The 26663-nt window shown below is 32.2% G+C and overlaps 1 protein-coding gene across 1 annotated transcript; it reads left to right on the forward strand.

Moving 5' to 3' along the window:
• Positions 1-337: 337 nt before the first annotated feature.
• On the forward strand, positions 338-12937 carry LOC111709958 (trypsin). The gene is made up of 14 exons (XM_023483942.1): positions 338-416; positions 2875-2911; positions 3053-3088; positions 3697-3783; positions 4380-4451; positions 5654-5728; positions 6838-6888; positions 7609-7755; positions 8831-8870; positions 9248-9339; positions 11100-11214; positions 11944-11988; positions 12060-12091; positions 12565-12937. The coding sequence occupies exons 2-14, from the start codon at positions 2888-2890 to the stop codon at positions 12649-12651; spliced, it is 903 nt and encodes a 300-aa protein (XP_023339710.1). The 5' UTR covers positions 338-416; positions 2875-2887; the 3' UTR covers positions 12652-12937.
• Positions 12938-26663: the final 13726 nt, after the last annotated feature.

Consider the following 26663-nt stretch of genomic DNA (forward strand, 5'->3'; position numbering starts at 1 on the left):
AAAGTAAAAGTCAGAACTATACTTTATAAAAAGTAGAATCTTATATCAATATTTTGATATAAATAGTATTTAGTATTAACATTTATTTTAAAATTCAATTAAGTCAACTTGCGCAATAATATTTACTATATAATTAAATTAAATTAAGTTAAAACAACTGCAAACAGTTGTGCTTTGTTATCTAATTTATGTTTTTATAAAAAGTAAAAAGTACAAACAAATCTCATGCCGCAAATAATAAAAGATTATTTATTTCCTAATTATTAAAAAAAACAATTAAAGAGGAAACCATTAGTCATAGTCCCATCCGGCTTCATTTATTACTAATGCGTAGCAAGTGTTTTTAAACAATGTTTAAATATTAGTATTTTTCATCAACAGATTAATACGGTGTGGGACAGGTAACTGTAGATAAGGTAGGCAAACTCAATTTTATGATTCTAAAATATGATAGTATATACAGAGTTTAAACATTTATCTTATCAATCTCTTCTAACAACTTTCATCTTCTCTTTTCCTTTCCCTTCAGTTTGAAAACCTACTGCTAAACCTCGTCCTTGGAATTTAGAGTGCCCATGCATATGTTTCATATATGAAATGTCCTATCTATGCAATGTCCAATTCATGAAATGTATACTATCTGTGAAATGTCTCGTCCAAGAAATGTCCTATCTGTGAAATGTCCTATCTATAAAATGTCCTATCTATGAAATGTCCTATCCATGAAATATCCTATCTATGAAATGTCCTGTCTATGAAATGTCCTTTCCATGAAATGTCCTATCTATGAGATGTCTCGTCCATGAAATGTCCTATCTATGAAATGTACTATCCATGAAATGTCCTATCTATGAAATGTCCTATCTATGAAATGACCTATCTATGAAATGTCATATCTATGAAATACCTTATCTATGAAATGTCCTATCTATTAAATTTCCTATCTACGAAATGTCTAAACTGTGAAATTTTCTATCTATTGTCCTTTCTATGAAATTTCCTGTCCGTAAAATGTCCTGTCTATGAAATATGTCATAAATTGTCCTATCTATGAAATGTCCTTTCAAGGAAATATCCTGTCTATGAAATGTTCTGTCTTTAAAATGTCCTTAAGTTGAAATATCGTTTCTATGATATGTCTTATCCATGAAATCCTGTCTATGAAACGTCCTATTTACAGTCATATCTATAAGTTGTCCTGTCTATGAAATGTCATGTCTATGAAATGTCATGTCTATGAAATGTCCTCTCAATGAAATGTTCTGTCCATGAAATGTCTGGTCTATGAAATGTCCTGCCCATAAAATTTTCCGTCTATGGCATGTCCTTTCTATTAAATGTCCTGTCTATGAAATGTCCTATCCATGAAATGTCCTATCTATGAAATTTCCTATCCATGAAATGTCCTGTCTATGAAATGTCCTATCTATGAAATGTCCTATCTATGAAGTTTCCTATCTATGAAATGTCCTATCTATGAAATGTCTCGTCCATGAAATGTCCTATCTATGAAATGTCCTGTCTATGAAGTGTTCTATCCATGAAATGTCCTATCTATGAAATGTCTTATCTATAAAATGTCATATTCATGAAATGTCCTATCTATGAAATGTCCTGTCTATGAAATGTCCTATCTATGAAATGTCCTATCTAAGAAATGTCCTTTCTATGAAGTGTCCTATCTATGAAAATTCCATTCTATGAAGTGTCCTATCTATGAAATGTCCTATCTATGAAATGTCCTATCTAAGAAATGTCCTATCTATGAAATGTCCTATCTATGAAATGTCCTATCTATGAAATGTCTTATCTATGAAATGTCTTATCTATGAAATGTCATATCTATAAAATGCCCTATCTATGAGATGTCCTATCTATTAAATTTCCTATCTACGAAATGTCTAAACTGTGAAATAGTCCTGTCTATGAAATGTCATGTCTATGAAATGTCCTGTCTATGAAATTTCCGGTCTATGAAATGTCCCGTCTATGACACGTCCTTTTCATGAAATATCCCGTCTATGAAATGTCCTGTCAATGAAATGTTCTGTCCATGACATGTCCGGTCTATGAAATGTCCTGCTCATGAAATTTTCCGCCTATGGCATGTCCTTTCTATTAAATGTGCTGTCTTTAAAATATCCTAACTATGAAATGTCCTTTTTTATGAAATGTCCTATCAATGAATTTTTTTTTCTATAAAATATCCTGTCTATAAAATGTTTTGTCTTTGAAATGTTTTTTTTTTATGAAATATCCTATCTATAAAATGTTATGTCTATCAAATGTCTTTCAATGAAATTTTTCTATATATTTTCCGACAACTTAACTATCGTGTGCTAGTTGACACATGGCTATGTCCCTGGTAGAATTTGACAAGTTCTTTCGCAAAATTTTGTAAATTTTAAAATTCTTAAAGAGACAGTCTACATAATTTTATAATCGTAAACAATTCTTCAAATCTGCCGCAAACCTGAGTTTAAAGAGTCGAATCAGGGCCTCAATGAGAATATCGTAGTTTTTTATTTGAAAAGTGTATCAATCAATCAATCTGACAATTTCTTTCTTTGATTTTGTTGCAATGCAAATCCGCAAGTCACTTGTAAAGAGAATCCACAAGTGGAAATAATTCATTTTAAGTGAGATAAGCACGGATATCGTTATTCTTTATGCTGATGCGAAGGTTCAAGCTGGTACTGTAGTGAATCAGACAAGGTCCTCTGTCTTGAAATATTCTATGAAATAAGTCGACTCCATATTGTCCTTTAAAAAGTAATATTTGAGTGTGACACATTAATTCATAGCGTTAGCGTGAAATCTCACACTTGACTAAAATGATTAATTTTCTTCAAAAATAATATTTTTCTATTTTAGTTACAGTGTCACCATGCAGGGATTCGGACTTATTGGGGTAAGTTTTAATAATTCTTTTTTAGAATTATTATTTTAGAATTATTTAGAATTATTATTTTAGAATTATTTAGAATTATTATTTTAGAATTATTTAGAATTATGATAAGAATTTAAAAAAATAATATTTACAAACTTTCAGTTGAGTTTGATAGGTCTTAGTATCGGGTGTAATCAGGTACCAAAGAAATTGAGTTTTTGCCACAAACTATAACTTTCTGATAATGTAAATCTTTGATATTTTATACATTGATTTTTTTATATAACGGTTAGAGAATCAGAGTTTGTTGCAAAAACTCAGTTTATTTTTAAGAAAAAAAGTTTATTGAAAAATTAGAAATAAAAAATTTCAAACTTCAATACAATACAATAGTATAGGTAAAAACAGGCAAGAAATGGTATGTAACGACCATAGATCTTAGCTACAACGAAATGAAATTTCAAGATTCTTAAAAATTTACTGATATCTTTGTGCTACAATAAAAAACAATTAATGCCAAAAAAGTCGGTTTATTTTCTTCAAAATGTAGCCTACCTACATAATACATTATTTGAATTCGAAAAATGTCAGAGCTCAGAATTAATTATAAAAGGAACTTTAAAGCCCAAACTTCCTTACTCTCGAGCTTTAGTTACACCCGGTTCTAAACTTGGGTCTAACTCGAGACCTGAAGCTGGAGTTTTCGCTCGGACTGGTGCAAATCTGGGGTTTAATCTTTTTTTTTCCAAAATCTTAGATCAGATATTTATTCCATCCAATACGTCTTTGAAATATTTTACTTTTAGTTTCGGCCACCACCAACTACAACAACAACAACAACAACAACAACTACAACAACTCCAACAACAACGACACCTGTTCCGCAGTGCAAGGAATCAAAAAGAATGATAACTGATTGAAAGATCAAATTTAATATTTTAGTAAAACAGAATTACAAATATTTTTTGACTTATGTTTTTAAACTTGTTTTTCCTGATGCTTGCCATAACAAATTCACAACAGCCGGTATCGTTTTATTCTGACGCTGTAATCATAATAATAGCCCTCGTGAAACCACACAGTACAAATGTATTTCTAAACAGTTAAAGCTAAAATATTTCCTTCTGGTGCTTGTAGTCCTGGCATTTCCAAAATGTGACAACTGCATTTTTTGTACTTTATACTCCTGAAAAGACTGCAGAGAGGCAAGGTACCCTGGAGTACAGGTTTTAAGGTGTGATCCATTTTATCATTGTTTTAAAATTCTTAGGTGAATGAATGAATGCTGCAAATCGCATTAAAGACGAAATCTAATATTTATCCCGTCTCTTAAGTGTCATGTTTCGTGGGAGTATAGTTTTTAAATCAAACAGAATCACAAAACAATTTTATCTATCAATTTTCTTAAAATTTGGGTATCCACGGTTTTTTATTTTTCTGATAATTATTTGTTGGGTTAAAAGACAAACCATTCCTGATCTTTTTACAGTGTGGACAGGCTAATGTTAAAACTAAGATTGTAGGAGGACAGGAAACAGAGAAAAATGAGTATCCTTGGCAGGTAGGTCACCTCTGTACTATTATTGTGCTATCGAGGTAAATGTGTATCCTTGGCAGGTAGGTCACCTCTGTACTATTATTGTGCTATCGAGGTAAATGAGTATCCTTGGCAGGTAGGTCACCTCTGTACTATTATTGTGCTATCGAGGTAAATGAGTATCCTTGGCAGGTAGGTCACCTCTGTACTATTATTGTACTATCGAGGTAAATGTGTATCCTTGGCAGGTAGGTCACCTCTGTACTATTATTGTGCTATCGAGGTAAATGTGTATCCTTGGCAGGTAGGTCAACTCTGTACTATTATTGTGCTATCGAGGTAAATGAGTATCCTTGGCAGGTAGGTCACCTTGGTACTATTATTGTGTTATCAAGTACAAGGGAACTGATCTAGCTTACTTGTATAACGACCCTGTTTAGTACAGGGTGTACCATGAAGTTCTTTGATACCAAAGAAAATAATAATAAACATTATATTGCAGTTTTATTACAGTAAAATCGATTCCAGATTAAGATATATTGAAGTAAAAGATTTTTCTACCGAATTAAACTGCAAAAAGTCTTTAAATCTAATCCAGTATTTGGAAGACGACAGTCTAAATTATTCATCAGCAGTTTTGCACAAAATTGCGCATTCATTTGAAATATTTTTTTTTTTTGCACGAAATTTTCCATTAATACAAAATTTAAGTAAATATATTTCATGATATTGCAAATGAATACAGGTCATTTTTGCAATGCCCATGAATACAAAAAATAAAAATTTTTGTACCGCAGTATTGTGCATGAAAACGAAATTAAGAAATATTTGTTAACATGCGCCAAAGTGTATGAGTATGAAAGATTTCAATATTTGGACAGTATGGTGTGAATTAGTTTCAGTAAAAAACAATTTCCATCTAACCCTGCTGACCTTGCTCATCTCCAAGTTCAGACCGGACTGATGATAATTGACTAACTCAGTTACTACGCAAATACCAAGATTTTCTTCAGAATTTTCGCAAAATAGCTTTTGCACATCAATGCGCAAAAACATCAAAATTTTGTGCAATTTTTACTCGAAACGTAAGCAAATCTTTTAGCAATTTTCGTGCAAAAAATTTCGACTGGAAACCCTAGTTTTGACCGAAATGAATTGGGCAAAATATCACTGAGCCATTGGAAGAGCACAGCTTTCATTATTTTTCCTTATTTTTATGTTGACAGGTTGCTTTACTGAGAAATCAACAGCCATCATCAACAAATACACCTTTTTGTGGAGGAAGCTTGATTAGCAATCAGGTATACCCATACACAATTTAAAACAGCATCCAAAATTGATCTTGAAAATAAAGGAAGTTTATAAAGCCTGAAACTAGTGTGAGTAAATCAACAGAGTATAAAAAAATATATTTACATTATAAAAAAGGACAAATAATGGTTGATTCTAATAAGTAGTAGAAAGCTGGAGCTCTCTGGTGGACTCTCCACCTTTCATTAGTTTCATACGACAAGTTAATCTTCTTCCTTTGGATCCTTCGTGATTACTGCTTCATATTCTGGCCTTAGCCTGGCCGACCTAATTTTCCGTGCCTTCATGATTCAAGCTGTGGTTCACACCTAAATAGAACTCAGGCTTGCTTTTCCATGCATTGAAAAAGGCATTGGAATCATGTTTTCTAGGATGGCATCTTTTAACAGACAAAAATATTTTAATACAATGTACACAAGGGGACTAATTATCCATCCTATTTTCTGTCCGACCTTTAGCTCTAAACAAAGAGCTATTAAGCTGCCATGCTTGTAGGCTGGACTACTTGCAGTGTGAGCTTAGCTCCGGTTCCATGTGAGGACTGAAGGGGTTGCATCAATAAAACTATCGAATCTGAGCTTAGCTCTGGCCGTATGTAGAACTGAAGGGGTTACATCAATGGACCTATCCTTATTCCAAGCTATTGAGTTCATACTGGTTACACTAGTTTACTCATACAGTTAAAACCTATTCTCTCTTAATCAAACCTAAACAGTGCCAGCAGGATGTCATTGTCAAGGCCATGTGCAAGGACTCGCTAATGCGCGAAATTAAAATCCACTTGCGTTGGAAACTCTAGTTTGTAATGTATCCAATGCCAAACTTGAAAAGTTTTTGACTATAAAAAAGATGGACATTAACCCTATTCCTGCTGGGGGGGGGGTCAATTTGACCCCCCCCCTGTAGTTTTTTTTACATAACTCAAAAAGTATTGATCTGAGGCTGTTGAAATTTTCTGACTTTTCATATCCTGGTTTTCAAGTACCCCAGCAGAGATATTTTTTGAAAATCCACCAACAAAGAAACAAAGTTTCTGAAAGAAGCCTAGCTTTAGCTTTGATTAAATTGCACTAAAAGTTATACTGAAACTTTGTTTCAGGAGGTGCTGACTGCTGCCCACTGTATAATTGGATCAACCATATATGTTGCGGTAAATACAGGGTTACCCACAAAGGATGAGACTTCAGAGATAGCTTCACATAATTTATGTCTATTTCATTCTACTTAGGATTCTCTACAAGTTTAAACTGATTTCTCTCGTTGCCATGTCAATAAATAGGCAATTAAAAGATAATATTCAAGGCAAACGTCTTAATCAAACCTTGTAAACGTCATATTTTATGAGCTGAGGTCGTCTTTACAGTCTTACTCTCATCCTTTGTGGATAACCCTGTACAAAAAACAAAATACAAAAATTGTCCTTTTTAATGCAAATGAACGATGGCAGTAAATACTAATAATAAATGTCGGAACTCTTGTATTTTGGATATAGAGATCGATGCTTGATCTTGATCTTTTGTTATTCTGCAGATTAAATTAACCTTTATATTACATACCGTATGGGAATCGTATCCAGTCAGGGATTGAAGGAAGCTTTAACCCGGGGTTGAAGTCAGCTTCGTTCACTGGTAGAATAGCTGAAATGAAGAGATGCATTGATTCTCAAATTAAAAAAGGGTCCACAGTCGATATCAAGATCAAGCCATCAGGATTATAAACACAAAAGTTCCCCATTCAGAACTACTTATAGTAAAACCATCCAAATAGATTTCTAGTAGAAATATTTTCATTTTTTAGATAAAAATTAATCTTTTTCATTTTGTTTAAAGTAAATATCGCTGCTAAGGTTATTTAAAACATTTGTATATAGTTAGGTGAACATGACATTAATGATCCTAACGATGGGCAGAAGATTGTAAAAGTATGTAGTAGCACCAAACATCCCAGCTATAATGGAAACAATGATTTTGATTATGCTATTCTGAAACTCTGTGATTCACCAGTCACTTTTACAAAGGTTGGTGCATATCTTAGAGTTTAAGTGACCCTCCATGTAAACATGTCATGCCCCTGATTTACGATGGTTCCCTTGAAAGCTTTGTCTGGTAAAGTATGAATTAGATATCCATGTTTCGTTTATTTAAACTGTTTATTTTCTTTTGCAAATTCTCTTTTTAGTGTTCTGTGCATTTCATGTTTACAGGAAATAATAAACACTTTTAACTACAGAACAAAACGCGCGACGATATCTTCCATACCATTGATCAGATAAAGATTTCAATGGTACCAATGTAAGTCGGGTATTGTCATCTTTGAATAAAGGGTCACTTTAAGTTTATCTTACAGTCCCTTTAAAACATTACTGGAGACTTGTTTTAGAACTCTTTTTAACAATTTGGATTGCATGCATCCTGAATGTACACTTGATAATTTAGAGCTGTAAGTTCATATTTCGAAAAACTAAATCGGTTAGCAAAATATTTTGAGCAAATGACAGGGGTTTTTCATTCGGTGCCCATTTTATATTCCATGGCATGCGGATAGGGATTGTTATTTTAAACATTATCATTGTGTATAAATCTATATTTATATTTATATCTTTTTCCCGAGTTACAATCCCTGTGTGGCGTGTACGCGTCAGGAACCACCTCCTAATGCTCATCATCTGTTACCGAATTCAGATTGAAATGCATGCATAAAAACATTTAAGACTTTCTTCGGAAGTCCTTACCATGGTAAAATATATTTTGTTCAAGGTACTAATGCAAGGAAAGTTAATTGCGGTCGCGTATACTCGACTGTGTACATATTGTAACCAGTTCTCTCTGGGCGGAATTTATAAACAAGAATAGATGCATCAGTGTTCGTCTAGTATCCGATGAAAATTCACATAATAGTTTCCTATGATCAGAATATTTCATAGATAATTTTTGTATAAATTGATTCCATGTCAGGCTGTGACATCCGCCTAGGTTTTACCTTTCCGCCCAAAGACAGTATACTGCAGCACAAAAACTGCGTAAACCTCTGACATAACTTTCCTTGCATTAGTACCTTGATTTTGATACCCGTTTTTAATAATTATTTTTCAGGAGATATCCCCTGTTTGTCTACCAACTGCTAAAGGTCTAGGTATGTGTATAATCAGTAATCACATTGTACAAACTAGACCTAAATAATTCACATCTATTACAAAGTCAATCAGTCCAAATACTTTTTAAACTAAAGAAATAGCATCAAATGTTTACAGCTTTAAATTATAAATTCCAGGAACCAGATCCTTAATAAATAGCAATAGTCTTTGAGTTTAATTATGTCGCAAGTAAATCTGCAGGCTCAGGGCGACACAAAACTGTAATGACATTTAGAAAGGGTTAGTTCAGGCTCCAAAATGTGTAGGCTTAAAATCGTTTTAGTTTCTTTTTACACTCATAGTAACAAACTTTAAATGATTATTCAATAAAAGTCACAAATAATTTGTATGATTTGTATATTTATTTGATTTTAAGGGACTCAGTATGAAAATGTTGATGCTATTGTTTCTGGTTGGGGTACCACGAGTTCTGGGGGAAGTCAATCATCAACACTTTTAGATGCGACGGTTCGTAAGTTGTTTTATATGTAATGGTAATGGTAAATCCTTTTATATGCAATGGTAGGGTTTCCATTCGCAAAACTTATGCGCAATTTTTACGAAACAAAACGCAAAATTTTTCTTTCTTTGCGCATCAGTTTTGCGTGAAAAAACAACAATTTACGCAATCATTTGCAAAAGTCATTTTGCCCAAAATTGCCCTATTCCGCTTTTGCGAACCTCAAGTTTTGCGCAATTCTGCAACTACAGTTTTGCGCAATTCCGCAATTTCGTAAAAATCAAACGGTTGGTGACGGTGTGTCTATTGTACCAAAATCCGAAACAGATTGTCCAGTAAAAGTCTCGACAATTTTAGTTTTGGACATGCATATTTCCTAAAAGTGGATTCTTCAGGCATTGGTTTCTTTCTTGCATTATTTTATATGAGATTAAAAAGATTTTAGAAATTTGATTAAAAATAAGAATATAATTCATACTTGATAAGGCAAAGCTTTTAAGGGTCACTTGAAATTATTTAATAGGATTAAAATATTGCCAAGTTTCACCACTCTCTAATTTCTATTTTATTAATTTAAACTTTTTGTAACTGGAAGTAACCAATTGAGTATAGTATAATCGTTATCATACTTGTATGTTAATATTTTTTTTATGTATGGAATAAATCTTCAGTTGTTTAATTCTAAGCTTAGAGTATTTAGCCATTTCGTGGAACCCCTAGTATGTAAATACTTTTTTATACAATAATATGTAAATCCTTTTATATGCAATGGTATGTAAATCCTTTTATATGTAATGGTAATGGTAAATCCTTTTATATGCAATGGTATGTAAATCCTTTTATATGTAATGGTAATGGTAAATCCTTTTATATGCAATGGTATGTAAATCCTTTTATATGCAATGGTATGTAAATCCTTTTATATGTAATGGTAATGGTAAATCCTTTTATATGCAATGGTATGTAAATTCTTTTATATGCAGTGGTATGTAAATCCTTTTATATGCAACGGTTTGTAAATTCTTTTATATGTAATGGTAATGGTAAGTCCTTTTATATGCAATGGTATGTAAATCCTTTTATACGCAATGATACCTAAGTCCTTTTAGATGGGATGGAACATATCTAATCATATTGTATTTTTAGGATACTTTTGAATTCATTTAAATGTCTTTAAACCTTAAATGTTTGAAACTTAATCTTTTGAAGTCGAGAGAGGTTGCCAACAGTGCAGTGTCCAAAGAGATTTATCTGTAGTTAATTTTACTGTATCTAAGTTGAACTTGAATGATACTTGACTTTACCATAGGGTTTCCAGTGAAAGCAAACTAAGGCGCAAAGTTGTGCAATTCCACGCAAATTTACTTTTGCATCATGCAAACTTTTGTGCAGAATTTCACATTATTGCACAAAAGTTTGTTTTGTGGAAGCAAGCGCAAACAATTGGTCATTTTGGAGTCATTTGCGCAAACACTGCAACAAAATTCAAAAAAACTTTTTACTGTGTATATGGAAATCTCTGCTTATAGTTTCCATCTAGCATTGTAAGTCTTACTATCTTAAAAATGACAAATATTAATAATTTCAGTTTTTTTTATTTAATTGTTTTAAAAAGAAGGTGATTTTAAACCATGTAGATAATTGAGTATTAACATTATAATAATTTGATATGATATATAGATAGAGGACAATTGATATGAAAATATGAATGTTTGCTGTGAATTTGAGCATAGATTTGAGCGTTGGAAAACCCTACTTTACTATGTAGGTGACAACTATGAGCAACAGCCAGTGTAAAACTAGTTATGGAACCACTTCGATTACTAATAATATGATCTGTGCTGCTGCTACTGGAAAAGATTCCTGTCAAGGAGATTCTGGAGGTAGGGATAAATACAAAACTATTGAGGTTTTCCCTATTGTTCATAATGGCATTTTTTGGGTAAGTTTTATTTGCATTATTTGCATTTTATGATTTTAATATAATTCATAATTCTATGCAAAAAAAAGTAATCAAAATAATTTCGATTCTACTTTTAGTAGCCCCCTGTGATATAATCTTTATTCAAACTATTACATTTGGAACCAAACATGTTGGAAACATAAACAATTGTCTACATCAATAGCTCAAATAATGGTAGAACGGTTATTTTAGCATCTTATTACAAAAACACGCGTAGCATAGACTAAATGTGGTCGTGCTTTATAAACCAGTGCCGATCAGGGTTTGCAAAACTCTTGCATGGTAATTTGGTGGACTGGTCTGGTTTGCATACTATAGTCTGTATCTCTGTGTAACTTGCTTTTTAACTTTTAAAAAAACAATTAGTGGTATACTTTAACTATTTTGTTATGAAGGGGGGATTAAACATAATAGAAAATTACCTAAATTATTCCTTTTCCCCTTTCATTCACTTAGATAATTTCAACATATGCATGAATATTTTTATTATGAGATGACTGTTTATACAACCTAAAGGCAACAAATCTTTTTACTTTAATACATAAACTGTTCCCATGTTCCAATCCCATTATTATTATTTCAAATGAAATTCTGAAAGATTGAAAGATACATATAAACCAAGAATTTTCATTTTTTAACTTATTTTTAGGCCCACTGATTAGGAAAGAGAGTAATGCTGCATATACTTTGATAGGTAAAGGCATGCTAAAGGCCCGTTTTGATAAATAATCAAAAATATCTTCGTTATACAAACTTTTTGTTTAGGAATTGTATCATGGGGATTTGGATGCGCTCAGGTAAATATTTAGAATTGGCATCAAGGAGGACATAAATCATAAATCCTAAATAAGCTGATTTTGAAATTGAATTGAAAAGGCAATTCGAGTGATCGTATGAATTGAAATTTTAGCTGAGCTCAGGGTCCAAATTTTAAAAGTAAGCTCATATTCGAAAAATTTAGAACTTACTTAAATTTAACTTTGACTAAAATGGTTCTAACTAGTTATTTAAAATAAAATAGTAAATCGTTGTTGACAAATTAATTCTCAAACATGTTTCAATCTTTATTTTTCATAGCTTTTTCAAACATATATATTTTTACATATTGCTCAAGTAAAAAGTTTAGGATTTAAAAAAATTGATAATCTTAGAAGTTTCTAGATTTTTGTGGAATTTCTAAATGTTTCATGAAAAGAGAATAGAAACATGAATATTTTTTAAGAGCAGAACGCAAAAGACATGGCCTTTAGATAAGTTTGTTCATGTTTAGCCTGGATTTCCCGGAGTTTATGCACGAGTTTCAAATCAGCTGGATTGGATCAAAGGCAAGATGGCGGGAGCCACATGCTCTCCTTAAACCAGTTTGGCGTCACGTTAATCATTGTTCTCTGTTTAAGTTTGGTTTTGTCGACTTACACATCATCAGAACCTTATCAAATGTGGTCTTTTAAAAAACGAAATTGATTTTTTTTTAAATGAAGACAATATTCTTGGTTTATTAGTATTGAGACTGATTAAAATAGGGACAACGTTTAATAGTGAGACGGAATGGATATTTAGGTTTAAGTTTTTGATATTTCATTTAACCTTGTATAACGTAAAATTGTCAGACAAACATAAGATAATAAATAATTTCATCGCAACTTTTTTTTATCAATTTTTAATTAAAATTTTTTGCCCCCCCCCCCCTGGAATTGTTTTGTTCAAAAAGTCAACTAACACCATAAAAATACACCAAAAAGACTACATTTTTGGGTGTTACTAACCTTATAGAGTCTAAAATTTATTCCTTTGCTCGAAAAACTAACTTTAACTTTTTAACTTTATAAAGGAATTGAGTCTTTGCCACAAACTCGGATTTTTAAAACCGAATTTCTTTAAAACCAAATGTCGTAGACCGTAGATATTTCAAACTATGAACTCTGGTGGATCAAACAATGTAAGTTTGAAATATGAAAGGTATGCATGATCTGGTTGTTGAGATATAATATTGGGATTTTCTCATTTCTATATCTCTGCAACCAGTGGGTATAAACCTTTGATATTTCAAACTTAGATTATTTGATCTAACAGAATTAATAGTTTGAAATATCTAAGGTCTACGACATTGGGTTGCCAAGCTAAAGGGATAAGAATATTTGAGTTTGTGGCAAAAACTCAGTTCCTTTATTACTTAACTCCATCACAGCTAACTAAATCAATAATCACAGCAGCAATATAAAATCAAGTGCAAGATCGTTAAGTCTGCTCTCTGTCATAATACATCTTGTGTAATGAAGTATATTCTCTTTAGAAGGCTAAAACTTCTCTTTCCTTCATTCGGTGTTATTGTCATCATTGCATGAAGGGGAACTTGAATTTACGCTTAATATCTCTTTATGGATATAAAGGAATTGAGTCTGTGCCAAAAACTCTGATTTTCTAAGCACTATTTCTTTGGAACCAAATGTTGTAGACCTTAGATATTTCAAACTATGAATTCTGTTAGAACAAATTTTCTGAATTTGAAATATCAAAGGTTTACAACATCAGGTTCCAAAGGTTTAAATATTTGAGTTTGTGCCAAAGACTCAATTCTTTTATTAATTGACTGTAAGAAAAAATAGAAAAATAGAAAATATATACCTTTATTACATCTTCCATCATGTTATAAGCATCTAATATGTCGAGGTCTCGTTTTTGCAAAAGTTTTAGTTTAAAGTATCTTAAAATTTTGTGCTTTTAAGATTTGTTCCTTTTAATTTTGTATTTTCCAGGGGGGGGCAGGCCCCCCCTGGAACTCCCAGGGGGGGCAAGAGGACTACTGACCCCCCCCCTTATGTACGCCACTATATACATATGTTTTTAAAATAAGTTCAGAACACTTTATATTGTTTATTTAATATAGTTTATTGCTGGACAATTGTACCAATGGACCAATGGACCAATGGACCAATGGACCAATGTTATATTATGACCCTCTTTTATAGGTTAATTAAAATTACTTTTACAATGAGAATCCTATTTATTTGTTACAAATTCTTCAACGCCAGATCAAAAAATATATAAAAAGAATATTTTTTATCATTAAAAAACAGATTTGTTTGGCTATATTATAATTGGTATTTACAAATATTAGATAGAGTTTAACAAAATCAATAAGATTATGAAACAAGCAGATTCAGAATACATCAACTTCAATTTATATTTGATGTTTTTTCCCTCTCTTGTTTGTTGAATTTCAACAAAAAAAGAAATGGCTATATAAAAAATCCACAGTTTTAACAAACTGTTAACAGTTGGCGAAGAGTGAAAACCGTTAATTTCAAAATCATTAACTAAAGGAAATGGCCTTTTTTTGAAAAAAATTAACGGTAGGTAAAAAAAACTTAACGGATGTGATTTGAAATAATGTTGACTTTCGTTTTTTTTACTGCTTAAAAATTCAATAATAGATTTTTTTGGTATTTGATGTTTTTTTCCTGTTAGCATTTTTATTAAAGTTGCCCTGCAGGTTATATATCCATCACGGGTCTTTGCAGAGGAATAAGAAGTACATAGCTCTGTATTATAAGATGGAGATTAATTTGGTAGATCATTCGCAGCACAATAGTTTCGACTTCTGGACATTTACAGATCTATTTATCCGTTAACAGCAATTCCCTGATGGCATTTGTTAAATAGAAGAGAATGAAGACGACATTCATGACAGTAGTTAAATAGAAGAGAATGAAGACGACATAAATTACAGTTGTTAAATAGAAGAGAATGAAGAAGAAGACATTCATGACAGTTGTTAAATATAAGAGAATGAAAACGACATTCATCCCACAGTTTTCTGGTTATCACTGTATCTAGCTTGATACAGTTTGTTTTAATTTTCCATATCAGGGACAGAATTGTATCAAATCAAGTTTTCAATATTTAGTAGGAAAACACAAGAGCGCAAACCCATCCAATTAAATTTTGTGATTAAAATTTTGCCTTTAAGAAGTGCATAAGCTTTATAGAACATTTAAAGAATCAAATTTTAAAGAAATTATGTTGGAATTTGTGCAATTTTGAAATTTTTTGCAACATAGAATCGATTAAAATGGAAATTGGGACATTAAAATTAATTAGGAATAAAAGATTCCCATATATATTTTTTAAACCTTTGCAATTACCACTAAAGAATAAAATTAAGTGTAGAGAAATTTTTATTTCTATTTGTTAAACACTTATAATCTATTATATATATGGATCTTTCTAGCTCTCTCTCTCTCTTGATTTATAACAGTTTAATCAATCAAGGGGGAAATACATGCTGCTGAGTATAGACAAAAATGAGTCATTCTTCAATTGCCGGGTTGGATCACTCTGCACCAGGCTTTGTTATAAAGAAAAGGAAGAAATTGTCATCCTAAATTTTTTTTTTTAATTTCAAATTTCAAACATCGGATAGAAAATATGATGGTTCATATAGCATGGATTTCAAAGATAACAATGCCCGATTCACAACGGTTCCCTTGAAACCTTATCAGAGATGGAATTTAAAGAATTTGAGCCGCGGTTTAAATCCGCCAAAACCCAGTTTAAATTGAGCGTAGGCTTAAATCTTGAAACAATTATAAGTGGAACCAACCATATTTAAGCCGTGGCTTAAATTTAAACCGCCCTCAAATTCTTTAAATTCGGCCACTGATTAATGACGTAAAGATATTGTCGTTTTCCTAGGTTTAGAATGCATATTTCTGTTTATTCCTTATTTATATACTAATAAAGTTTTCCCTGTAGTAAAATGTGCAAGTCACTTTTGTAAAGAAACCACAATTAACAATAATTATTGTTTATAAAGGTATAAACATATCTAATTCATACAAATGTTTCAAGGGTATCGTCCTGAATTTGCCATCTTTGCTTGAAGGTCTTTTGAAATTACGCTTACATGTCACTTATAAATGCAATATATCTAAACATAACCATATATAACAATTAAACTCAGAGAAATGGATTTTAGCCACAATTTCTTGGGATTCTCCATTCAAGGAGTGGCAGGTCCGATTCACAACTTTAACCTTAAAATGTTTGTCTAAATCTTTCTCTTTTTATCATCAATCAATCAATCAATCATCAATCAATCAATCAATCATCAATCAATCAATCACTTGTAATTGTTGGTTTTAGCAATGTAACGGTATCCAGGGCACTCCTGTATTCCGAGTCCATTAGCACCTCATCCAATCAGGGTTCAGTCATGTGTTTGTTGTCTATTCTCTATTCCAATAGAAATAGTATGGCGGTAAAATCTATCATTCTATATATCTCATTATCCAATCAGAGTTATGAATCCTTCAATCGACGACATTAGTAAATGGAAATATTTACTTTTACTGACAGAGGCACGGCCGCCCCCCCCCCTAGTTGCGCCTCTGTTTACTGAAACTGTGGTTGTGATGGGAGAAAGATTGGTTCTAGCACTGTAAAGTTATCCCAGGAGGGGAGGATGGCCAGTCACAACAATTTCTCGTCCAAGCCACATTCTCCTAATTTTCTCGTCCAAGCCACCTCGGAATCCTTGTCCTTCGATTATTTTGTGTTTTACAGTTTCCAATTCTTGAAGATAAAACTGTTTTTTTTTAATCTGGCCACGTTTTAGGGCATAAAATATGGATAGACTAAAGTATTCCTAGGATTACATGAAGTTGGAATCTTCAAACCCGTGAGAATGATGTAAAACTTTAATTAAGTAAAACTTAAATCTCTTCTGCCTCAGTAAAGGCTAATTGCTTGCAATATAAAATTGATAGCAAATTTTCCCAATGGAACCATCCGGAAAAATCCTATGGTTTTCACTGTAATTAACAAAAGAAATTGAAGTTCTTTAAACTCACAATTATTTGCTGCATTCTATACACCAGAAATACCTAAAAATGTGCGTAAAAAGGTGAACATTTAAATGAACATTAAACTTGGAAAACAAATTCAATCGAAACATTTTTTTCGATTTTCAAAAATTCAATATTTTATTTATGCCCTAAGTTCCTAACGTGGTCCGATTCTTAAAAAACAATTTTATCCGGGAGGTTTAAACATTAAAAAAAATATTGGAAGGATTTTGAGGTGGACGAGAAAATGAGGAGAATGTGACTAGGACGAGAAAATGAGGAGAATGTGGCTAGGACGAGAAATTGAGGAGAATGTGGCTAGGATGAGAAAATGAGGAGAATGTGGCTAGGATGAGAAAATGAGGAGAATGTGGCTAGGATGAGAAAATGAGGAGAATGTGGCTAGGATGAGAAAATGAGGAGAATGTGGCTAGGATGAGAAAATGAGGAGAATGTGGCTAGGACGAGAAAATGAGGAGAATGTGGCTAGGACGAGAAATTGTTGTGATTGGCCTTACTCCCCTCATCCAGGTACGCCCCCTTGCAAATGTTGTGCCAAAGTTGTGCCAGCAATGTCGCACAAATTTGATCTTTTCCTCCTGTTTCCATTTAATCATGCGCTATGCTATTAAAGCTTGAAATATTTCAGTTGAATTGAATTCAGTTGCATTCGCAAACTGTAGAAATCAGACAATAGTTGCAAATTACAATATTTTTCATTTTCAAACTTTTTGTTGAATTTAAGGCAATTAAGCTTAGATGCAATTTTCTCATTTGCGATTGCTAAGTTGCAAAAAAACAGATGCAATTACAATCAGCTGCAATGAACTAGTCAGAAAGTAGTTTAGTTGCAAACAATTTAGTTGTAATAAGCTCAGTTGCACGTTGCAACCAAACCGGTTACAATTTGCTCAGTTGCACGATTCAACCATTTATGTTGCAATTAGCTTAGTTGCAACCAAGCCAGTTGCAATTAGCTCAGATGCAATAAATCCAGCTAGTTGCAATTAGCTCAGTTGCAATAAATCCAGTTACAATTAATTTAGTTGCAATTTGACCAGTTGCAAATAATTGCAATCAACATACAATTAAAATTACCAGCCATATTTCAATTGATATAAATCCAGGGATCCTAGGCCATGGGCCTTAACTGTAGGGTCGAGGAGAGGCGCACAGGGAAACATGCCCCTGTCCCCGTAAGTGAAACAAGATCTCTTTTACCCTGTGTGTAGTGATGTAAATTAGGTTGCTTCGTTTTTGGTTTGATTTTGCCTATACTTTTTTCAGGGTTCATTGGCATACCAAGAGCAAATGTTCAAAATCAAGAAAAGCTCATGAATGAAAATCTTCAGTTTTCCCAAAACTGAGAAAAAAAATCCCCTGTACAAACAGCTTCTCCTAAACCTGGGCATATGTATTCTTTCAATTTGTCTCCATGTTACTTTATGCTGTATGACGATGGTTCATTAGAATCATTAATCTAATAAAAGAAGGGAAAATGATAAGTTTCTCAAAATACAAAAAAAATTTATTCAAACCCTATCAATCCACAAGACAGGATAGAAATCAAAATTCACAAATGATTTATTTTAGAAAGCATTCAATTTTTTCAAATTTGAAGTAAAAAAAATCATTGAGCATAATTGTGAGCTGAACAAAAGGAAAAGTTACTCGAAGCGGGATGTACTGAAGCAAAGGATAGGTAACTCGAAGAATGACAAATCCAAAGGCAAATAGGTTAGGGAAACACTCTTTTCTACCAGACACACATAGATGAGAACTTCTTGAAAATGTTTATTCAGTAACGAAGTTTCCTACAAAGTACAGATTGTTATTGACGAACAAATGTGAATAATAATTGTTAATAGAATGTAACTATTTGATTGACGAACAAATGTGAATAATAATTGTTAATAAAATGTAACTATTTGATTACAACTAATTAAATGTTTATTGAAACTGATAAATAGGAATTTTACAGGAAAGGTTCTGTTGTGAATCGACCAAGAAATATTTTAAGGTACCGATGGGAATTAATAAATGAAATATTTTAAATGGGTACTATTGTGAATCAAACATGAACTTACGATCTAGAAAACTGTGGTACGGCGAAAAGTTGTTTGAACTGAAGTCTAAAGCAATTTAATTCTTCTGAAATGAATATTTTCTGGTTAAAATAAGTTCACTGTTTATATGTAAATGATTCACTGAAAATTGTGCTTAAATAGGTTCTTTTTAATGCACTTTAAGTTTTACTAGCTCCATGAGGTTATTTATGTAAAATCCTTGGCAAGGTTTGGTTTGGCGGATAGCCGGAGTACGGAGTGTTCAACGGAGATACAATTTGTCGGAGACGACTTTTGAAACAGGGTTACATTAGGGATATGGTTCACAATAATATTGGTGACAAATAATCACGAATAAGTTATTTTAGAAAGCATTCAATTTTTTCCAATTTGAAGTAAAAAAAAATCATTGAGCATAATATTGGTAACAAATATTCAATTTTATGCCAATTTTCTCCCCTTTTTTCCTTCTTTCTTTCGTTCTTCGTTTTCTTCGTTTCCTTCTTTTCATTTTTTCATTTTCTTCTTTTTTGTCTCAGATAGTGTGCCCCCCTGTGCCCCCTTAGAGGTAAAAGGGGTGTGCCCTTGTGCCCCTAGGAATCTTTTGTCTGTGGATCTCCTATAAATGAAATAATTCCCAGTGCAAATATTTTATAAAATCTCTCAACCTCGAATAATCTCGCAATTTTATTATAATTTTCCATACAGCAGAGGGACTAGGGTTGGAGAGAGAGAGAGAGTTGGAGAGCATGTTTCTACCACCCTCCCTTCCTCCAGCTAGAAGAGATCGAAGAGTTGAATAGTGGTGAGGGCTGAATTATCTTCAATCTATACTCACTGTATAATCAGTTTAGTTACTATTGGATTTAGTTTTCTTTACAGTGAGTATCAGTTATATGTAAACGAACACTTGACCTATTTACAAAACAAAGATTATGTTATCGACAAAGGTTGAAACTTTTTAAAGTTCAGGGACGACTTTAAGTCGTCTTTACAGTTTTATCCTTTGTGGGTAACCCTGTATACTCAGTCTTTTTCTTAAAACATAAACTATTGTAGTCTTAACTCCAAAATCTAGGTGGTCGGAAAACCCTTTAGATACGTTTCCTCTACAGATCGGTTGATAGTTAAATCTAATGATTTTCTTTTTCAAACACAACACGATTTACACGGCTCAGGAAGTTGTGTTACACCTTTTTATTTAACAAATCATTACAGTACAACTTAAACACACTATGTTAGAATATCAAAAGCATCACTATCATGTTGTTTACAATAATTATCAGATTATTAGGGATATCTCAAAAAACTAAACATTTTTACCCTATCTCTGTTTAATCTGTGGCAAAAACATTAAGAATAATATAAACAAAATTCACCCATTCCATTAGAAGGTAATAGGGTGTATCAATAAACGTGGCAATGGAGAAAAATTGTCAGGATCGTTTTTGTGTTTTTTGTTTGATTTAGTATGGAGATCTTTACTGAAAAGGCTGTGATTGTCTGCAAGAGTATAGATTTTTTTTATGTTTTGATCTCGAAGTCTTCACTGAATTTTCTTGTTTATTGGGCCACCCTGTGATCGTTACTGAATATCAAAATCATCAGGGGTTATCCTGTAGCCGTCACTTAACTTCCATATCAATTGGTACACTCTGTATTTAGACTCGCACACTTGTTAGAAAACATCTGTTTATGTTTACAAAAGATTTTCATATTTTGCCCCTTTACATGTGACACGCTACATTTGTTTATAAACGTTTAAACCACAAATAGAGATAATACTTGCGTAGAAAAGGGAATCTACACTTGTGTAGAAAAGGAAAAATTTGTTTCATAATTAACTGTGAATGATAATCACTATTTGATATTATCACAATAAATCATTATTTAATAATCTTAGTAGCAAACACCACCAAATTGCAAAGATATAGGAAAAGATTCTATTCTTTTCAAGATCGTGACTACAGGGTGGCTTAAATTTTAAGACCAGTTTAAAAAGTAAAAAAAGTCTTTGTAAATTTGCAGAAAAATTAGTTAAAAGCACAAGAAAGAGAGGTGCGAAGCGCCCTATTAACCAAGAATATAGATCATATGTATAAATTTTCCCTTTTTCCATCTTCCCGTCCCCTGCAATCATAGGCTGTAAATCATTCCACATAAAGCATAATTTATTACCATACATACATATGTATTTTTCTTCTCTTCAGCATAGGCGTTCTAATAAACTGAAGGAGGGAGGGGGGGTGCAAGTAAATAAAAAATATCTATAAAGCTGCTCTAAAAAATATTTTATTTAAGGCTTAATTTTGGCAAAAACCTTGTTTTTATTATTCGTAAGTCTAGGTCTTTTTTTTATTTTTTTTCAAAATTTCAGATTTTATATCGTTTAGAAATCCATCAGATTTTATATCGTTTAGAAATCCATCAGATTTTATATCGTTTAGAAATCCATCAGATTTTATATCGTTTAGAAATCCATCAGATTTTATATCGTTTAGAAATCCATCAGATTTTATATCGTTTAGAAATCCATTAGATTTTATATCGTTTAGAAATCCATTAGATTTTATATTGTTTAGAAATCCATCAGATTTTATATCGTTTAGAAATCCATCAGATTTTATATCGTTTAGAAATCCATCAGATTTTATATCGTTTAGAAATCCATCAGATTTTATATCGTTTAGAAATCCATCAGATTTTATATCGTTTAGAAATCCATCAGATTTTATATCGTTTAGAAATCCATCAGATTTTATATCGTTTAGAAATCCATCAGATTTTATATCGTTTAGAAATCCATCAGATTTTCTCGAATAATTGTTGTTTTGTGAATAATGGCCCCTGTCACCCGTATTTCCTGTATTTGTATACAAGCCAACACAGTGTACAGGAAATCGGCTTGGTTTCGGCCTTACAGGGGGGGGGGGAGGAAGAGAGGATATGAATTGCAATTAGTACAAATTCAACATAGAAAATATCCATTCTTTTTCTTTTTTACTCAAGCCTTTCCCACTTTGTTCCCATTTTTTCAGAATTTTAGTTCAATTCAAACATTCTAAATTCTATTTCAAGCTTTCTTTACTTTGCCATTTTTTTTACTGATTGTTATATTTTTCAAAATCATGAATATTTTCAACAATAGACTATACGGCCGGAAGGCGTAGCTTAGGCCTGTTTCTTGGGGGTAGAAAGGAGGGGGGGGGGGGCGGGGTAGTATCCGGTGATTTATTTTGACCTAAAACCTTCTGTTTTCCGTAGGCAGCTGGTGTGAATATTAAAACCAATGTTTCGAGATTTCTCTTAAACATTGAACTTTTTCAGATTTAAAGGAACTAGATAGCGTAATGTCAAGAGACACTCCATGCATAAATGGCAATGCCCGATTCACAACGGTACCCTAGAAACCTTTATGTGATCAATAATATTAAAAATATTGTCGGTTTCCTTGGTACAAAATTGAAAAATTCTGATAATTGCTGTATGTTTTCTTGTAGTATAAATGCGCAAGTCGCTTTTAAGAGAAACCACAGTTGAAAATAATCAGTTTTCAAAATCATATCTGATATCTGGTATCTATTTCATTCTTGATTAGACAACGTTGTGAATCGGCGACATTGCCTTCTTTCTTTCTGTTCCATATCATTTAGTTCATAATTTCGAACTACCAATCAAAAGCGTTTAGAAATGACGATCATTTTGTTTTAAATTATGAAAAGAATCTTAGGGACATCTCACACATATATCCTTAGCATTCTGTTTGATATTCTACACAAATATTAGGGTGTCATGCAGATATAGGAATCATTCAAATCAATCCTAGAAAACGTATTTTTAGAAGAATATTCTAGACATTTTACAGAAAGTTTATAATTTCCAAGACCTCCACTTAACTAAAGTGAATCTTTACTAAACAGGCCTAGTAGGCTAGTATGAGTTGTCTCTTTTAGGATAAAAAAGCCCTAAAATTAATTAACATTGTTTTAAAAATCAGAACAGTTTTTATCTTTATGACAAAAACAATTCTCAATACCTAAAGAGGGTCAACCCAGACCGAATTGTGTTTTTACTCTTTGTGGTTTCGATCAACAACAACGACAACGAATAATAAAATTCGGTGATGGTGATGGACCAAACCTCTGTAGAGTAAAAAAAAATAGATGTTAGTTCCACATTTTATTGAAAATATAAAAACAAATTTGAAATCAGAAGATAATAATATTAATTTATGACAATGACAATCTATATATAAATTTGGCTTGTCTGTCTGTTTGTTTGTATCCAATAAACGTCAAAACGGCTGAACCGATCGGGCCCAAATTTTTTGTGGGACCTCACGTGACCCCAGGGAAGGTTTATGAATGATCAAAATTTTTAAATTTGTGTTTAAAAGTTTTTTTTCTTTGAAAAATTTTGAAAATGTGCAAAAAATATTATGAAAACCGCAAACTTTTTTTGTTTTTGTTTTATACTGTACAAAGAGAAGATGTTCAGAGAAAAAGCCACAATTAAAAGTTGAAATAGAAGATAGGCGCGAAGTGCCCATCTAGTCTAGTGAATATAAAAATATTGGGTATACTCTTGAGGTTTGCCAGCAAGAACATGACTAAATTCTGCCAGAGATGAGGAGGGGGGTGGGGCGGAGATATAAATACCCCATCCCACAAATCCCATGCTGAGAAAATATGTTTCTTTTATTTATATATAGAGGCCCATGCCAGGCATGAAACTTAAATAAATAAAATCATCAATTTTTCTTATTTAAAAGAGACATTCTCAGTTATTGTCGATTTTCTTAATTTCTCTTTAGAAGGTTTCCATCATTGATTCACACTAGATAAACCCTTTAAATATATATATATATAAAGTATATTTATAAATATGATTTGTCCCTTTTGAATATGAGTTGAACATTCGTTTTTAAACCAATCAGAAGTGAACAGTAATACGTCCATGTTTATTAAGAGAATTCAGGGCTGGGCAAATCTTACAGATATTTATAAAGATCGTCATGTCAGATCTGCAGTGTGTCTGATATATCAACTAGACAGAATGAGAAGATCAGATTTATCTGACATTACAGATACGAATTTGTGACTTCTTAGCTCCTCTAGTTTTAATTTGTTTTCTGCGCACGGTAAACCCGGTTACATTTGAAATAGCGAAGTTATGATTGAAAACATTTCAGATTTCATTGTTAGAGGTGCAATTTAAAGTTTAGTTGGGTGTAATAGATAGATAGATAGATAGATAGTTAGATCATCTATTTTTGGACAATTTAAATTTTAAGTCTAACACAATGCTGAGATTTCTTTTAACAGTGTTCACACGACAACGCATATTTTCAATTTTTATTAGAAGTTTCTCGACAAAAATTAACGATGACTTGGGCTAGGCACGTTCCAACTTTTGCTAGCCGTTTCGTTTACGATTAGTTCCAAAAATTAAAAAATTAAAATTTCAGTTAGCCGTTAATTTTAAAGGTAAGAACGGAACGTTCGTTCCGTTAACGGCATTTTCCGTTTTGTTTCTTTAACTACCATTGGTTAACAATCTCAATTTTTATTAACGGCGATAACAGACAATTTTCAACAATAGTTAACGGCCATATAATATATACAGAATTAACGGCGTTAACGGCAAAAAAATTCGTTAACGGTTTATAAACACAGAAGACGACATTTAAAAACGTCAAACACGTAAAATTTTTTTATTTAAAATGAATAATTTATGCAATTTTTATCAGAAAATAACGAAATTTACCGTTTTTAGCTTTTAGTTAACGTTTTTAACCGTTAATTTTTATTTCAAAAACGACTAATCCGTTTCGTTAAAGATTTAAAAATTAACGGTTTTTGCTGTTCGTTAACGGACTCCTCCGTTAATTTTTGAAAACCTCCGTTTCGGTAACGGAACTTTGCCCAGCCCTAACAATGACACAAGCATAAATTATTATATTATAAACAATTTCTAAATCAATAAGATTGTATTTTTGTGAAACGATTAGATGGTTATATTATATGATAAGTATTTTATCATGACCCCCCCCCCTTCCACTCATCCCTAGCTTCCACTCCCTCCCCACACGTTCTGTATTTTTCTATCTATCTATCAACTTATATATCAAGATTTTTAAAGTGTATGATTACAAACTTTTTACCAATATTTGAAATAAACAATATTGATATAGATATGTCTGTATGTCTGATTTGTATGGAGTGGTGTTTGTTTGTTTCTGTACATTAATTTTTTTGTGGTACCTCACATGGCCGGTAAGAATTCATAACAATTGCCTCAAAATAATCTCGATATTTTTTTAATTTTAAAAGTCCGCAAATAAAAACTAAAAAAGGGAGACATGAACAATAAGCTTACAGATATTTCCGCATAAAATTTTTTTTACCAGCAATCTGTGATCTTATATAGTACAAAACATTACACAAATGTGAAGTTTTAAACGTTTGGATTGTAAAAAATATCATAAATTATTCTGAATAATAAAAAGGATATTCATGCAAGGTCATTACTTAACACAGATGTCGGAAAAAAATGTTAAAAATATTTTTCATAACGGAGCAGTCTTTTTTATCACGAAACATTTATTTTGATATTTAAATTTTTCTTTAAATCAAAATATTAATAAAGTTGGAAGGCTGATAATTGTCTATGTCTATGTCTATGTCTATGTCTATGTCTATGTCTATGTCTATGTCTATGTCAATGTCTGTGTCTATGTCTATGTCTATCTATGTGTCTATGTCTATGTCTATGTCTATGTCTATGTCTATGTCAATGTCTGTGTCTATGTCTATGTCTATCTATGTATATACTATATGTCTATATCTATGTATATACTATATGTCTATATCAATGTCTATGTCTGAAATCTATATTTATGTCTCTGTCTATGTCTATATCAATATTTATGTCTATATCTATGAAAATAAATGATGTCAACTAAATTCTTGAAATCTATCAGTTTGAAAAACGGGACCCCATCTTTGTTTTAAATATAACTATTCTTTACCCCCTCCCCCCCCCCTTCTCCCTCACACATATATCAAGGGTTAAACCACAAGACATTTTTAAATCGATGATTTTATCACAGATTGGGAGAACTGTTATTTGTTAGTGGAGCCAGGGCATTTCAAGGCAGTGTATAAGTAACCAAGTAAAGGGTGGTCTAAAGGAACAAAGAAATCAGGGTAAGGGGAAAATGGGAAGTGGGTCAGGGGGGTTGGCACTAGGGTTTCCACGAAATGGCTAAATCTTTTGCGCAAAATTTGCGCTATTTTCGCGCAAATTTTATTTTTGCGAACTTTTGCGCTATTTTTGCGCATGAAACGCAATGAGTTTTGCGCGGTTTTGCGCTATTTATTTTGCGCAATTTGCGCAAAACCGGAAATATTTTTTGCGAAAGTTGCGCATGAAACGAAATTTTAGTTTTGCGCAAT

Source organism: Eurytemora carolleeae, unplaced genomic scaffold (genome assembly GCF_000591075.1).
Source record: "Eurytemora carolleeae unplaced genomic scaffold, Eaff_2.0 scaffold897, whole genome shotgun sequence".
NCBI classification, from domain to species: domain Eukaryota; kingdom Metazoa; phylum Arthropoda; class Copepoda; order Calanoida; family Temoridae; genus Eurytemora; species Eurytemora carolleeae.

Coding starts and splice junctions, on each gene's coding strand:
- LOC111709958 (XM_023483942.1), top strand. CDS start 2,888: ATGCAGGGATTCGGACTTATTGGG. Junction 3,784..4,379: donor CACCTGTTCCGCAGTGCAAG/GAATCAAAAAGA, acceptor ATCTTTTTACAG/TGTGGACAGGCTAATGTTAA. Junction 12,092..12,564: donor GGGGATTTGGATGCGCTCAG/GTAAATATTTAG, acceptor GTTCATGTTTAG/CCTGGATTTCCCGGAGTTTA.